This window comes from Sciurus carolinensis, chromosome 1, assembly GCF_902686445.1.
Source record: "Sciurus carolinensis chromosome 1, mSciCar1.2, whole genome shotgun sequence".
NCBI lineage: Eukaryota > Metazoa > Chordata > Mammalia > Rodentia > Sciuridae > Sciurus > Sciurus carolinensis.
In genome coordinates this window covers 198,441,328-198,453,873 of record NC_062213.1, presented here as the reverse complement: position 1 = coordinate 198,453,873, position 12,546 = coordinate 198,441,328, and the positions used below count along the sequence as shown (strand labels likewise).

At 52.4% G+C, this 12,546-nt stretch overlaps 1 protein-coding gene across 5 annotated transcripts in view; it reads left to right on the top strand.

The window, feature by feature from the left end:
- The window catches only part of Fhad1 (forkhead associated phosphopeptide binding domain 1), a 112,462-nt gene extending 104,306 nt beyond the window's left edge, over nt 1-8,156 (top strand). For 4 of the 5 annotated variants that reach the window (XM_047528089.1, XM_047528081.1, XM_047528095.1 and 1 more), the window contains 2 exons: nt 1,948-2,028; nt 7,881-8,156. In XM_047528089.1, coding sequence (XP_047384045.1) covers nt 1,948-2,028; nt 7,881-7,994 — 195 coding nt within the window. In that variant the 3' untranslated portion in view covers nt 7,995-8,156. Of the gene's footprint in view, nt 1-1,947; nt 2,089-7,880 lie in introns of all 5 variants that reach the window. The other variant, XM_047528071.1, reaches the window with a different exon arrangement.
- The last annotated feature ends 4,390 nt before the right edge of the window (nt 8,157-12,546 follow it).

Below are 12,546 nucleotides of genomic sequence, written 5' to 3'. Positions count from 1 at the left end.
GACTCCGAGCTCACGGAATTCACGTGCAGGGAGATGGGACGGGAACTGCAGCCTCTCGGTCCCAGCAGGGCTGCCGGGTCCCTCCAAGGCAGGTCCCTCCAGGGCGCTCCCATCAGCCCAGGGGGGCACTGAGCCGCCCCTCAGAGAGGAGAACCCGCGGCTGGCAGAGGTGGTGCCTGGCTGCGCGAGAGCAGCGCCAGGGTCCCCCGGACCCCACGCTCCTGCCCTGGTCCCTGGCGCGCCTCCCCACCTCACCCTGCGGCACCTTAGCTCACCCGGTGCTCATCCTGGTGGGTTCCCGTTGACCTTCGTTATTAGCATGTTGTCCGGAACCCCTCTCGGTTGGGGGGAAATAAAGTTCTACAGTTTTGCTAGATTCTAAGGGGAATCTGCTTATATCTGTCTTGCCACCAGCTCCTTTCTAGGAGCGTATTTTCATTTTAAAAAACGGAAGTCAGAGGAAAACAGAACTAAGAGTCTTAACTTTTTCAAAGTCTCCAGCACAAAATCTCAGCACCTATCCATAAAGATGGACCGGATTGCTCCCCTGGAGCTCCGGAACACTCCCCACCGTAACAAAAAAATACAGACACGCACCCCAATGCAGTTTTAATGTTTGAGCATCTTTTCACCAAGCAGGACTTTCCAGAATCACAAGCCTACTTCCCTTTGGCGGTGCAAATGAGACTTGATATCATATGCTGGGGAAACTTCCACACCAAACACTCCCAGAGAACATCCTGGTCTGGGGCCTCCGAACCCTGGGATGCCCTGTGAGCTCTCTCCAGGGGACAGGTGACAGTGACAGTGGCCCAGCCCATGTTCGGTCTCTTTCACTTTCTATATCGCTAGATAAGACAACAGTATCCCCGAGTGACAAGTGACTTCACCCCTATGTCTCAGTTTTCTCAACAATACTGTGACAACAGAACCTACTTCCTGGAGCTGTGAGGAAGGTGGTGTGGCCTAATGCACAAGCCTCTGGCGCACAGCAGTCTCCTCACCCAGTTCCTCAGGGGTGAGAATGGCAACTGGGGTGGGGGGCGATCCCTGGGTTCCTTTCAGAGAACTGCCTGCCAGCTGACAACCAGCCCTGAGACTTTTCCCTGGTCCCCTAAAGTGGGCAGTTCTTTTGTAAAGCTCTCTTTTTTGTTCAGTGAATACAACTAGGGCCATGGCCAAGACAGAGCAGAGACTTTTTGTGAATGGGTTAAGCCCGGAATTTTCAATAGAAAACATTGAAATGCACAGAAGTTGCCCTTTGGAAAGCCGCGAGCCCTTTCTTAGCCCTTCCTCAGGATTTAAGTGTGAGAACTGCCGCTGCCGCCGGGGAAGCAGCTCAGCTCCCGTCCAGGATCCAGCCAATCAAATCCTGGCCAAGCAGCTTGGCACAGCTTTGCCAGGTGGTCTCAGCTGGGCTGGAGCCCCCAACCTTCTCCCTACTTAATTAGCTCAGATCCCTAATCCTTACAATGACAATAGAAATAGTGTCTAACTCACAGGGTTGGATTTGATGACAGCATATTTATAAAACCCTAAGCAAACAGGGCCACTCGATACGTGTCCCCAGGCCGCCATCAACAGCTTCGCTATTTAACTCAGTATTTTCCAAGATTCTCTTGGGCCCAAGTATTCTCTAGATACAGTGTGTTTTAGACCCAGGAATGATCCTGGGCATCCCAGGGTCATTCCAGGTGTCATATAGGCTGGTAATGGACTAGGGGACTCAGCAACGCTCCCAGGATCCCCCTGCAAAGACAAGAAGGTAAAATGCAGACGGCGTGGTGCGGTGTCTGCACAGAAGGTGGCCAAAGGAAAAGGGGCCTCACCCATCCCCCGTCATCTGCCCACCCCTTCCAGCGAATCCCAGCATCTCCACGAAATGCCCGAGGTGTGTCCCAGATTGGAAGAGGTGAGGACATACTAAACGCTCTTGTTTTCACTCAGGAACGTTTAGAGGATCACGAACACAGAAATGCCAAAGCACCAGCACCTTGCAACTGTTCCTTCAAAGAAAACCAGCGGCAGGTATGGAGAGGTGTTCTGCTCAGGCAGCCAGACACAAAGTAGATACAGTCTTTGCAGAGGGTAAGAGCCCACGGAGCGTAAATCCCAGCCCACATGGCCCCAAGGACACCCCTGGGACACTGAGCACCTCCACTCCCCGCCCTCGCCAGCCCCAGCCCCTGCCCAACACTTGAAATGACCTAAAAGACCAGCAAGTGTCTACCCCAGTGCGATGAGGCGAGGGGAGGGGGAATTCGGGAGTGCTTTGGCAGATGGGGGCACCAAATGAACTGGGGACTTGCCAACAAACTCATGACAAAGGAAGGGAGGAGTGGGAGCCCCAGGAATCCTGTCCTAGGAATGAAATAAATCAGGGAAAGTGGGTATAAGAGGAGCCAGGAGTAGGGATGGAAGTCCCCACTGTTAATGACGTCCACACCTGCCAAGGGGAGCCTCATGTGACTCTGGGCTTCCTGGCAGCCAATGGGAAAGGGAAAACCAGCTCAGTCTCAATTCACAGAGTCCATGGGGTATGCCCAAGCTGACCATGCTGGACTCTTCCCCTAGAGGGACACTGTAGCATAATGAACCACGTGCCTAAAAATGGCCATAGTGCAGAAGCAACAGGATATCGCCAAGTCATGTCTGAGGAAGTCCCTTGAGACAGGCTGATGTTCCCACATCCTACGAGTCCAGCCAAGTTCAGTGAAAGTAGGCCTGCAGGTGGCCAGGCTCTGCTCTCCAACTGCTGCAGAGCCCACTGTTTGGGCTCAATCCAGGACTGAGCAGTGATCCAACGGGGGTTTCCTGGAGCCCTTGGTCCTGGGGAAGGGTGTGACTTGGGACCCCGGGACCTTGCTCCCCAGAGCAGCTCTCCTTCGCCGGTTCTATCTGCCAAGCGCTTATGCGCATCCCAATAAATGGCCTTCCTCCAAAGCTGGGGGAGAGCCCAGCAGGGTGGCCAGACTGAGAGGACAAACTAGAACGGGCCTGGCCACACTTGGGTTCGAGATGAGCAGCAGAGGGTCCCGCCCTGAACGTGGCACTGAACATTCTTAGACTTTAAAACACGCTCTTCTGAGATGTGAATGAAATGGGGCGCCCTGCCCTGGGGGCCTGTCAACAAATACTTACTGAGCCCCGACTAGACGCCAGGAGGGAGCTCTGAGGGAGCGGTCGCCAACAGCAGCCGCGGATGGGCTTCCTGTGGCTTACGGGGCGTTTTCTAGTTTGGGGTTTTTGCTTTTTTGTTTGTTTGGTCTGTTGTTTTGTTTTTAAGAAACATCTCAAAATAGGGCACTTCCACAGAATACCCTAGATTTCTGGCCTCTCTGAGAAACTTGGAGAAACCATCTCCCAGGCCTCTCAGAAAGGACACGGGCTGCTCCTGGGTTTGCTGCCACCCCCATTTCACCCCCTTCTTTTGCACCTGGTTTGCTGCCACCCCCATTTCACCCCCTTCTTTTGCACCGCTGGCTCCTGGAAGCATCAGGTTGGTGACCCTGTGGGAGCTCAGGACTCTCCTCCTCCTGATACCCCCACCCGTTCACCCGCCCCCACCTGAAAGGGAGGCCCAGCTGGCTCACCGGTGTGTCCTCAGCACCTCAGGAGTCCCTCTCCTCCCGGCACTGCCCCTGAGGCACAGGACACCAGTCGGCAAGCTTCAGAGTTGGGGTGATGGCTTCCAAACAGGCTGCAGTCCCTGAGAGGAGGCCAGCGGGCGTGTTTCCTCATGCCCACCTGGGGGACATTTAGGGGAACACCCCCAGGGACCCCCATCCCTGCTCTGGGAGGCTCTGCCACCAGCCACAGCAGATTTGTCCTCAAAAAGAGTGCAGTGTTCTGTGGGACCCAGCTGACCAGCCTCCACCTCACTGGAATCTGAACCGAGATCCCCAGAAGGCCGGCGGGAGTGGTGGACCACTGTCCCCAGCCACACCCCCTCCCGCAGGCGCCACCGCCACTTCCGGCCCCAGGGTAGCCCCAACATCCCAAACAGCCTCTGATGGCTGAGAAGAACCCATTTTTCTTTGAGGCAGAAAAGCAGAGGGGTTGAACATAAGCGTCACGTGGCCCGTGTTCTTTCTGAATTGAAGAGGCGAGGTTCCTAGACGTGGGGAAGGAAAGGAGGAAGAGGCCAGGTTCTGAGCCAGAAAGAGAAGCGAGAAAACAGCAGGGAACCCAGGCACCTCGTCCGTGCCAGGCATGGAGCCTGACACGGGACGTGGCTCATCACACTCTACGACGCCCTGATGGGACGGGCATTGTGCCTGTCCCGACTTAAGATGAGGTGTCTGCGGCTCAGAGTCCAAGCGGTCCAGAGCCGCCCGGGGGAGCCCAGGGCAGATCTGACACCGCGTGGGTGTTTCTTGCCCTCCTTCAGGCGATAAACCTCCAGGTCGTCACTGATACCATCTGGGTGGCATGTCTCTTGATTTTCAAGGAGGCGCCCTCCAGAAAGCTCTGGAGAGTTCAGAATCCAGGCCGTCAGGTCTGAAACACGCCATTGCCATCCACGAGTCAGCCTTGGAGCTGGAACTGCCCCAACCACATTCCCGCCCTCCCACAGCAGAGGCGAGCTCTCGGGGAGATCCACACCTTCCCACTGAACCTGAGAGAGCAGAGGTGCGAGTTTGACAAAAGGCCACAGTTATTCTGAGAGAATAAAGCCATCATTGGAAAAATCAGAGAGCCTATGAAAGGGATGTTTTTGGAAAGCAGAAGCCTGTTCTTAATCAATACCCTTGTCCTAAGACAAGGTGACTACTGCTCAGAGCAGATGTCAGAACAGAGCGTCCCAAGGGTCCCCCTGGATCTGAGAATGTTGCTGCCTGCAGAGTGGGACCGAGGGAGGCTTGAAACTTACTCATCCACGCACGGGAAACACTGCGCGGGCAGACATGCCGGAGCCAGGAGTCTTTGGGCCAGCCCTGAAGTTGCAGGGATGTCCTGCGTCTCTGAGCGTTGACATCCTGGAACTTCGGGCCTCCTCAGGGTTAGGAGCCGGAGCAGATTGTGCTGCACTAGGTGCAGAGCAAGCTTCCTGTTCTCCAGGCCTCCAATCTGGACTTGGAGGCTTCACGTCTAGGTTCTCCACGGTGCAGAAAGGTGTCTTCCAGGTTCCTTGCAGAGCACGGGTTGCCTGGAAGTGTAGGTCCTTAGGGTGAGAGTCATCCTGACCACCTCAGAAAGGGCAAGCCGCGTGGAATTCATTCCTTGGTCTTGTCACTCAGTCTCCCTCCCGAGAGAGTTCCACATCTGGACCTTCCTTTCTAAGGCCCTAGGGCTTCTTCTTTTCTGTCCTTTACAATGCCATTCATTAAATTTGTTTCACTGCAGTTAACAATCTTCTATAATTGTGTGCGGGTTGTATGCTAAAGAGGAAAATCTAGTTCCTAGCCTTCCAGAAATCTCTAGAAATGTATTGAGTAGTAAGTCTACAGTAGCTAGGGTGCTGGGCACAAGAGAAAGGAGAATGAACAAAAAGAGGTGCCGTCCTGTCCCCCGTCCATTCAACAGACACCTGCTGGGAGCCCGTGCTGTGGCAGGTGCTGGCCATGTGTCCGGACACTCTAGGTGGGGGCAGTATCACCCCAGAGGGAGCCAATAGTTATGTATTTTCCTGCTACCAGGAATTAAACCCAGGAGTGCTTTACCACTGAGCCACACCCTCAGCCCTTCTCATTATTTATTTTGAGACAGGGCTTTGCTAAGTTTCTGAGGTTGGTCTTGAACTTGTGATCCTCCTGCTTCAACCTCCTGATTTTCTGGGATTACAGGCATGTGCCACAAGGCCCAGCCAATATTTATTCTTTATATATAAAGCACAAATACACGTATACAGGTTGAACACCCCAATCCGAAAGTCCAAAATTCAAAATGTTCCAAAATCCAAAACATTTGAGTACTAATTTGGTGCCACAAGTGGAACATTCCACACTGTGAAACTGTGTCATGCACGAAATTATTTAAAATATTGTATCAATTACCTTCCGTGTGTGTGTGTGTGTGTGTGTGTGTGTGTGTGTGAGGTGTATACAAACCATAAGTGAATCTGGTATTTAGACTTAGGTCTCATCCCCAAGAAATCTCATTATGCCTATGCAAATATTCTAAAACTGGGGAAAATCTAAAATCAGAACCACATCAGTCCAAACATTTGGGTGAGGGTTATTCAGCTTTGTGTGTGTGTGTGTGTGTGTGTGTGTGTGTGTGTGCACACGCGTGTGCATGTGCTGTAATACTGAAATTTCATAGAGCAGGAGGGTAGGAAAGATGTCCACCGTGGGGACAGAGAATGGCAAAGGGCTGAGAAGCATGACTCTAGGTGAATAAAAAAAATCCCTGCCCCGCTGGCTTCCAGCCCGGGACTCTTTCAAATGTCAATACTCGTATTAATTAGATAACGACTGTGGGCACGGTTCTCTGAGGGCGAAGGCCGGAGGGCTGAGCCCAGGAGCCTGTTTCACAGAGGCCCTCCCGGTCCAAGAGCCAGCAGAGTCCTGGCTGGAAGGCGCCATTGCCCCTATCGAGAGGCTGCAGGACAGGCAGGGAGCCCGCCAGAGCCCAGGCTGCGGTTGTCTGGAACAGCCACCCAGTGTGCCCTGAGTGGGTTCCACCTGGGTGTCTCTGTTTAAAGCCTGGCTTCTGCTCCTTAAGGGAGTCTTGTGGTTCCAAAGACCTCAAGCTGGACATGGCGCTCCGGCCTCCCTCCAGGCTGGGCTCTGCCGGCTGCCCCCACCCTCCACCACATCCGCAGGTTCACATTCCCCAGCCGCTGCCCTTTCCTGGGTGGGTCAGGTCACCCCCTGCCCCTCCCTGTCACACTGAAAGACAATCTAAAGGTCCTTCTGCCCCAGCAGGCCCAGGGCGGAGACTGCGGGACCTGGCACTATTTTTAACAAACTCTCTGGGTCCAGCACCAGCAGCCAACCTGCCACCACAGCAGGGCGCTCGCTTTGGGAAACCATCGAAGGGGGCAACTTTATTGAAAATCAAATTAAAAGGAGTATAAAGGGCAGGCCGTGCAGAGTGGAGAGGTTAATGACATTTCCCGTCTGCTTTCTTCCTCCCTGGTCATTGGGCCCGACATTTATTTGGGGGGCTCCTGGAGAGTTCTCGGCCTTACACCTTGCTGACTGCCGGTTCTCAAAACGCATTCCAGCCTCCCCTCTGCCCCTGGCCCTGGTCTCAGAAGGGGACTTTTAAACCTGTCTGAAAGTGAAAAGAGCTTAGTGAGCACAGGCACATGCACACACACACACCCCTGCCTGTCCTCTGTGCCCTCCAGGCCTCCGATTTGTCTGCAGCCACATGACAGAAGGGAGTGAATAGCATGTCAGAGCCCACAACCCCAAGTCCTGGGAGGGATCTTCCAAAAAGCTCAGCTGTGCCAAGGGGCCAAGCAACTAAGACTGGGAGCAAGGTCAGGCCAAGGCTGCCCGAGTGCCCCTTCTGGGGCAGGGTTTCTCCCCTAAACAGTCTGCATGCTCTCCTTCCAAACCATCAGACAGAAGACACCTTTAATTCAGTGATAGTCCATCAAGAGAAACTGTGTCACCCTGAACGTGTCCATCATACGAAGCCCGGTTTCAAAACCACGAAACAAGGATGTAAGAGGGGCCAGTCACTGCTAAGCGCTGGAAGGGTGCACCCCAAACAGTAATGCGGCTCAGGTCTGGGTAGCACGTTACAGATGAACCACTTTATCTCCTCCTCACTCTTACCTGTGTGTAGGTGCATGTGTGTGTTTGTGTGTTTGTGTGTGTTTTGCAACATTTTCTTCTGGTTACAAAAGCAAAACGAAACCATTTGGGTGGAACATGTTGGGATCTCACCGCAATTATAGAGTTTATGCCTCTTGCTTGTTGAAGGTTGGAGCCAAAAAAGCCACCCTAAAGATGGACCAAGAAAAAGAGATGAAAAAAGAAACATCCAGAAAACCCAGCCAGAGCCTGTTGTTTTCTAAGCCCGGTGGAAGGAACTAGAACGATGTCATCTCAACCCAGACTCACGTGATCCTCCATGAGTCGGTTTGACTCTTCCGTGTCAAAATATTAAGACGCTTATGCAGGACTTTAAAAATTGTTACCCTAGCGTTTGACTTTCTAGACTGGTATTTTGCACAGTATGTATTTGGGTGTGTGTGGGGGTGGGGGTTCTTTTTTTTTTAATAACTATGAGTGTATACAAACTCAGGTATGTGAGTGTGTTTGTAATAGGCCTGGTACGTACAATGACATGGTTCCACATTTGGGTCATGACATCACACCCGGAAGGAGCTCTGGGAGACCCGCAGTGGGGAAAAGCCAAGACTGGCACTGGAATCGCGGGCAGAGTGGGCACCTCAGGGCCCTCTAGGGCCGTGCCATAGGGAATTTATAGCTGAGTTTATTGTAATAAATTTAGAATACCAATCAGTTGAATCGCTTCTGTAATAACAACTAACATTCCTCTGGCACCCTCTGAAGTTTTCAAAACACTTATTGAATCCTTCCCAGGCCCCAGGAGGTAAATAATATTGTGTTCCCCGTTTCACAGAGGGGGAAGATAGCCCAGGGAGGTTAACTGACCTGCCTAGAGTCCCACAGCTTTAAATTCAGGAGCTGGTCTTGAACCCCAGTTTCTAATTTCATCTCATGCTGTCCCTTCTGCCACACCAAGATGACCCAGTGGTTCCAGTCCCGGGCAACAAGGACAGACCAAGTCCCCAGAGAACACACACAGTCCAGGAGGACGCACTGCCCGCCCCCTGGTGTTGGGAGGGACCCTCCTTCCCAGGCACCACCTCTGCTCCTCCCATGTCCTGCTTTCTCTCTCTCCACCTGTCCTCATGCCACTCTTGTGTTGGGGGAGGGGGAAGAGCCAGAAGTCATGAATAGGATTTTTTAAAAATATATTTTAAAGAGCCACAATAAAAATATTTTTTATGTTTTAAAGCCAGGTGTATTCTTAATACCAATTAAAACTCAGGAGACTCCTCCATGGAACTCTCTGTGTGATCCCCCTTGGAATGCACATCTTTCAGGGGGCGGGACCAGAAAATCAGTGACCTTAAAAAGATGAAAATTCCAGAAACTTTACATAAAGCATCTGGTAGTATGAAGACCACACCTCATCTCCAAAGTCCAAAGCAAGTTTTTCTCTAGCATCAGCATAGATCACTTGGTTAAGTAGCAGTTCAAGCTGCTGGTGCAGGTTTGGGATCCAAATCGTGTGAAAAATCCATTTTGTTGAACAGGTATATCTGAATTTGCAAACGTTAAATACAGTGGCTTTATGAATCCCCCTATTTTAGGCCTTTCAAAGGAACATGTTAATGTTTAGCATATCAACGCCACCGCCTCTCCACCCCGTGGACAAGGAGGAGAAGGTGTGTCCACAGCCCCGCCCTCCCTGCCCTGAGTGGCTCCCTGGAGGGCTGGCCGTCGCTGATTGGCTGGATCGTAGCTACCCAACCCAAGCCAGGCCAATCTGATTTCCCTCCTAATTCAAACCAGACCAATCAGCATCTCTGTCCTTGGGATGCCATTCAGGACCTTGGTGGTGCTGGCGCTGAGAGAGGAGGTGCCGTTCCAGGGTTGGGGAGGGCCTTTCCCGTGTGTTCGGAGAAGCAGAAGGTTGGAGATGCGCAGGGAGTAGAGGGACAAGGAACCGCGGGATCCCAGAGCGGAGCAGGTCCTGCAGACACCTGCAGACACCAAGGAGCCTGTTGTGCCATGCAGACCTCGGCACCTGGTCACCTCGTCACCTCGTCTTCCCGACCTCCCTTGCAGCTAGGAAGGCATGTGAGCGCTGCCCAGTGACGGACATGAAAGCCCCCAGGAGGGCTTCCCTTCTGGAGCACAGTTCAGGCTCCCCGCCCCCCCTCCAACAAGGCTTCGCCCCTTTGCCCTCGCTCCCCATTTGCTCCCGGGGCTCAGATTTGGAGCAAGAGTAGCCATCTCGAGGATCATCAGACAAAAAGCAAGAAGCCAAAGCCCGTGCACCTAGGACAGTGGGCTGGGAAGACCAGAGGGAGGGTGGGTGTCTGGCGACATCTGCCCCACCTCTGTACTTCTTTGTAGGACAAATAAGCCCCTACCAGTTGAAGCCACTGAGTCATCTGGGAATGTCTGTGCTGTGCAACAAACCACCCCAAACGTAGTGACTGAGAATGACATATCATTTCTCATGAGTCCATGGATCACGCTAGGCATTTTTGCTGTCTAGGAAGGCTTGGCTGGGGCTGGTTTAGGGTGGCCTTGTTCAGGTGCCTGGTCCCTGGCTGACAAATGGGTTAGGTCAGTGGATCTCAACAACCCACGAGTTAGACCACCCCCCACCCCAGACATTTGACAATGTCTGAATATAATTTTGATTGTTACCGCTGGGGCAGGAGGGTGCTACTTTTGTCTAGTGGATCAAAAAAGGCACAGAACAACACCCCACGACAAGGAATCATTTCCTCTCAAATGTCAGTAGTCATGAGGTTGAGAAGCCTGGTCTAGAGAGGCCTCCAGCTGGAACAGCTTGTCTTAGCTCAGCACGCTCTGTCAGCATCCGGCAGGCCAGGCTGGGCTCGCTCACATGGCCGCGGTCACAGGTTCCCAGTGAGAGCAAGCCCCGATGCACAAGCAGCGGTCAAGTCTCTACCTGCCTGTGTTTGTTTATACCTCGTCGGTGGAAGCCAGGGTTGCTGTCAGCGGGGCTCTAGATCTTTACAATCTGCCCACATCCGGTTTCTGTCGTTGGAAGCTGAATATGTTCCGAACTGACATGGAAAGGGAAGGCTCCCTTGATTCCTGATGACCAGTTCCCTTCCCCGTGAATGTAGTTCCAGTGCTTGCCCTTGGGTTCCATTAAGACCCTTTGTATCACACAAGATTCCTGGATTGCGAACAACAGAAACCTCCTGTGGCTTACAGGCAGAAGGGAGTTAGCTTGTCTATTGCAAGGAAATGAGGACGTCTAAGCAAAGAAGAATCTGGCTTGGGCACTCAGGGACCTGCTTTTCCTCCCCACACATGCTCCCTTTGGGTGTCCACCGGTGGAGTGTCTGTTATTTGCAGCCTTCACGGAGACACTGTGACACAGTCCCCACTGATGGTTCTGAAAAGCCACCAGCAACTCTCCATGGGGAGAGGTACGACAAGGTACCGCAAAGAGGATCCCTTGAAACCCCCAGTCTTCCCCTGCTCCTCCAAGAAGCTGTGACAATCAGCTTCCTTCCGCCCTTGCCAACGGTAACCGATTCGGATTCTTGGAATCGTGACTCTGACGATAAGGTGCCCTTCTCTTGCAACTTGGCAGCGTCACCATTGCCTGTTGTTGCAGAAACCGGAGTCATGAAATGTCTGGGGGAAAAAATAGCTCCCGGATCTGCGCTCCAAAGCCTGCTCCCAGGAAATGCAGCGGTTTCCAAATTTTTAGGGACTTGGGGGATCGAAGCACTATGGTAAGGATCAGAGGAACCCCCATAGCTGCGAAGCTGACGGGCCCTTCTTTTTCCTGCAGAGGCCTCCTGGGCAGGAGGTTGGGCGCCTGTGAGGGGAGACTATTTCGGCTTATCAACTTGGCCTCCTTTCCATCAAGATGCACCGCCTGCATCCGTCTGCTCAGTGTCCCCAGTTATTTTGGGCCAACTCATGACCTTGTGTGCCTGCTTTTGCCTTTAAACATTTTTCTTTGCCCATCTGTTCCCCAGGAATCCATCACAGTGCCTCTGTCCTGCAACGGAAGACTCGGCAGCTTCCTCATTTTCGTTTCCTCTCATCTTTAGCATACCACTTCCCTCCCTCAGACCCTAAAATACTGGAGGCAGACATTTTATCTTCTAACTAACTGTGGTCTTATCAGAGAGATCAGACGCGCCCTTTGACTGGCATGTCACCTTAGAAGTTAAACATCCAGCCTTCGTTCATACAGGTAGTAAATACTGGGTGCCTACTATGTGCCAGGCACTGATGCTACTGTGCTAGACATGACCTTTGCTCCCCCTTTCATGTTCTGATCTACTGCCTTCACTGAAAGGGAGTTGGAATCGTTACTGGCTGTGTCACATGGGACAGCTCACTTTTGACATTCACACGTATTTTGGCTTTGAAGAGGCTTACTGCTGGGTGTTCTCTAAAGAGAGCTGTATGCAGTCATGGCCCTCTTCTGGGAGTTTCTCTGTGCGATTCGGCAGTTGACACTTAATAACTAACAATAGTAACAGCTTTTTGTATCGCTTTGGCCAGCATCAGACCCTGTGGTAGGCACAGTCAAGACATCATCCCACTTAATACAACGTGGATCTTTGCAGTTTTGCCTATGAAAAGACAAGTCCAGAGTGGGTAAGCAACTCGCCCAAGGTCTCAGAGCAGGGATCAGAGTCCAGACTTCTTCGCCTTAACTGCTCCAGTATATGGCCTTTCTCAGCAATTCCAGGAACCTGCTGGTTTTCTACTCACTGGTGAGGATGGGGTTGGCACTTTTTCTGTAAAGGGACAAATAACAAAAGCCCGTTTTCTGTAAGAGGCCACTATGCTTTGTGGACTAGAGGGCCTCTGCTGCCAC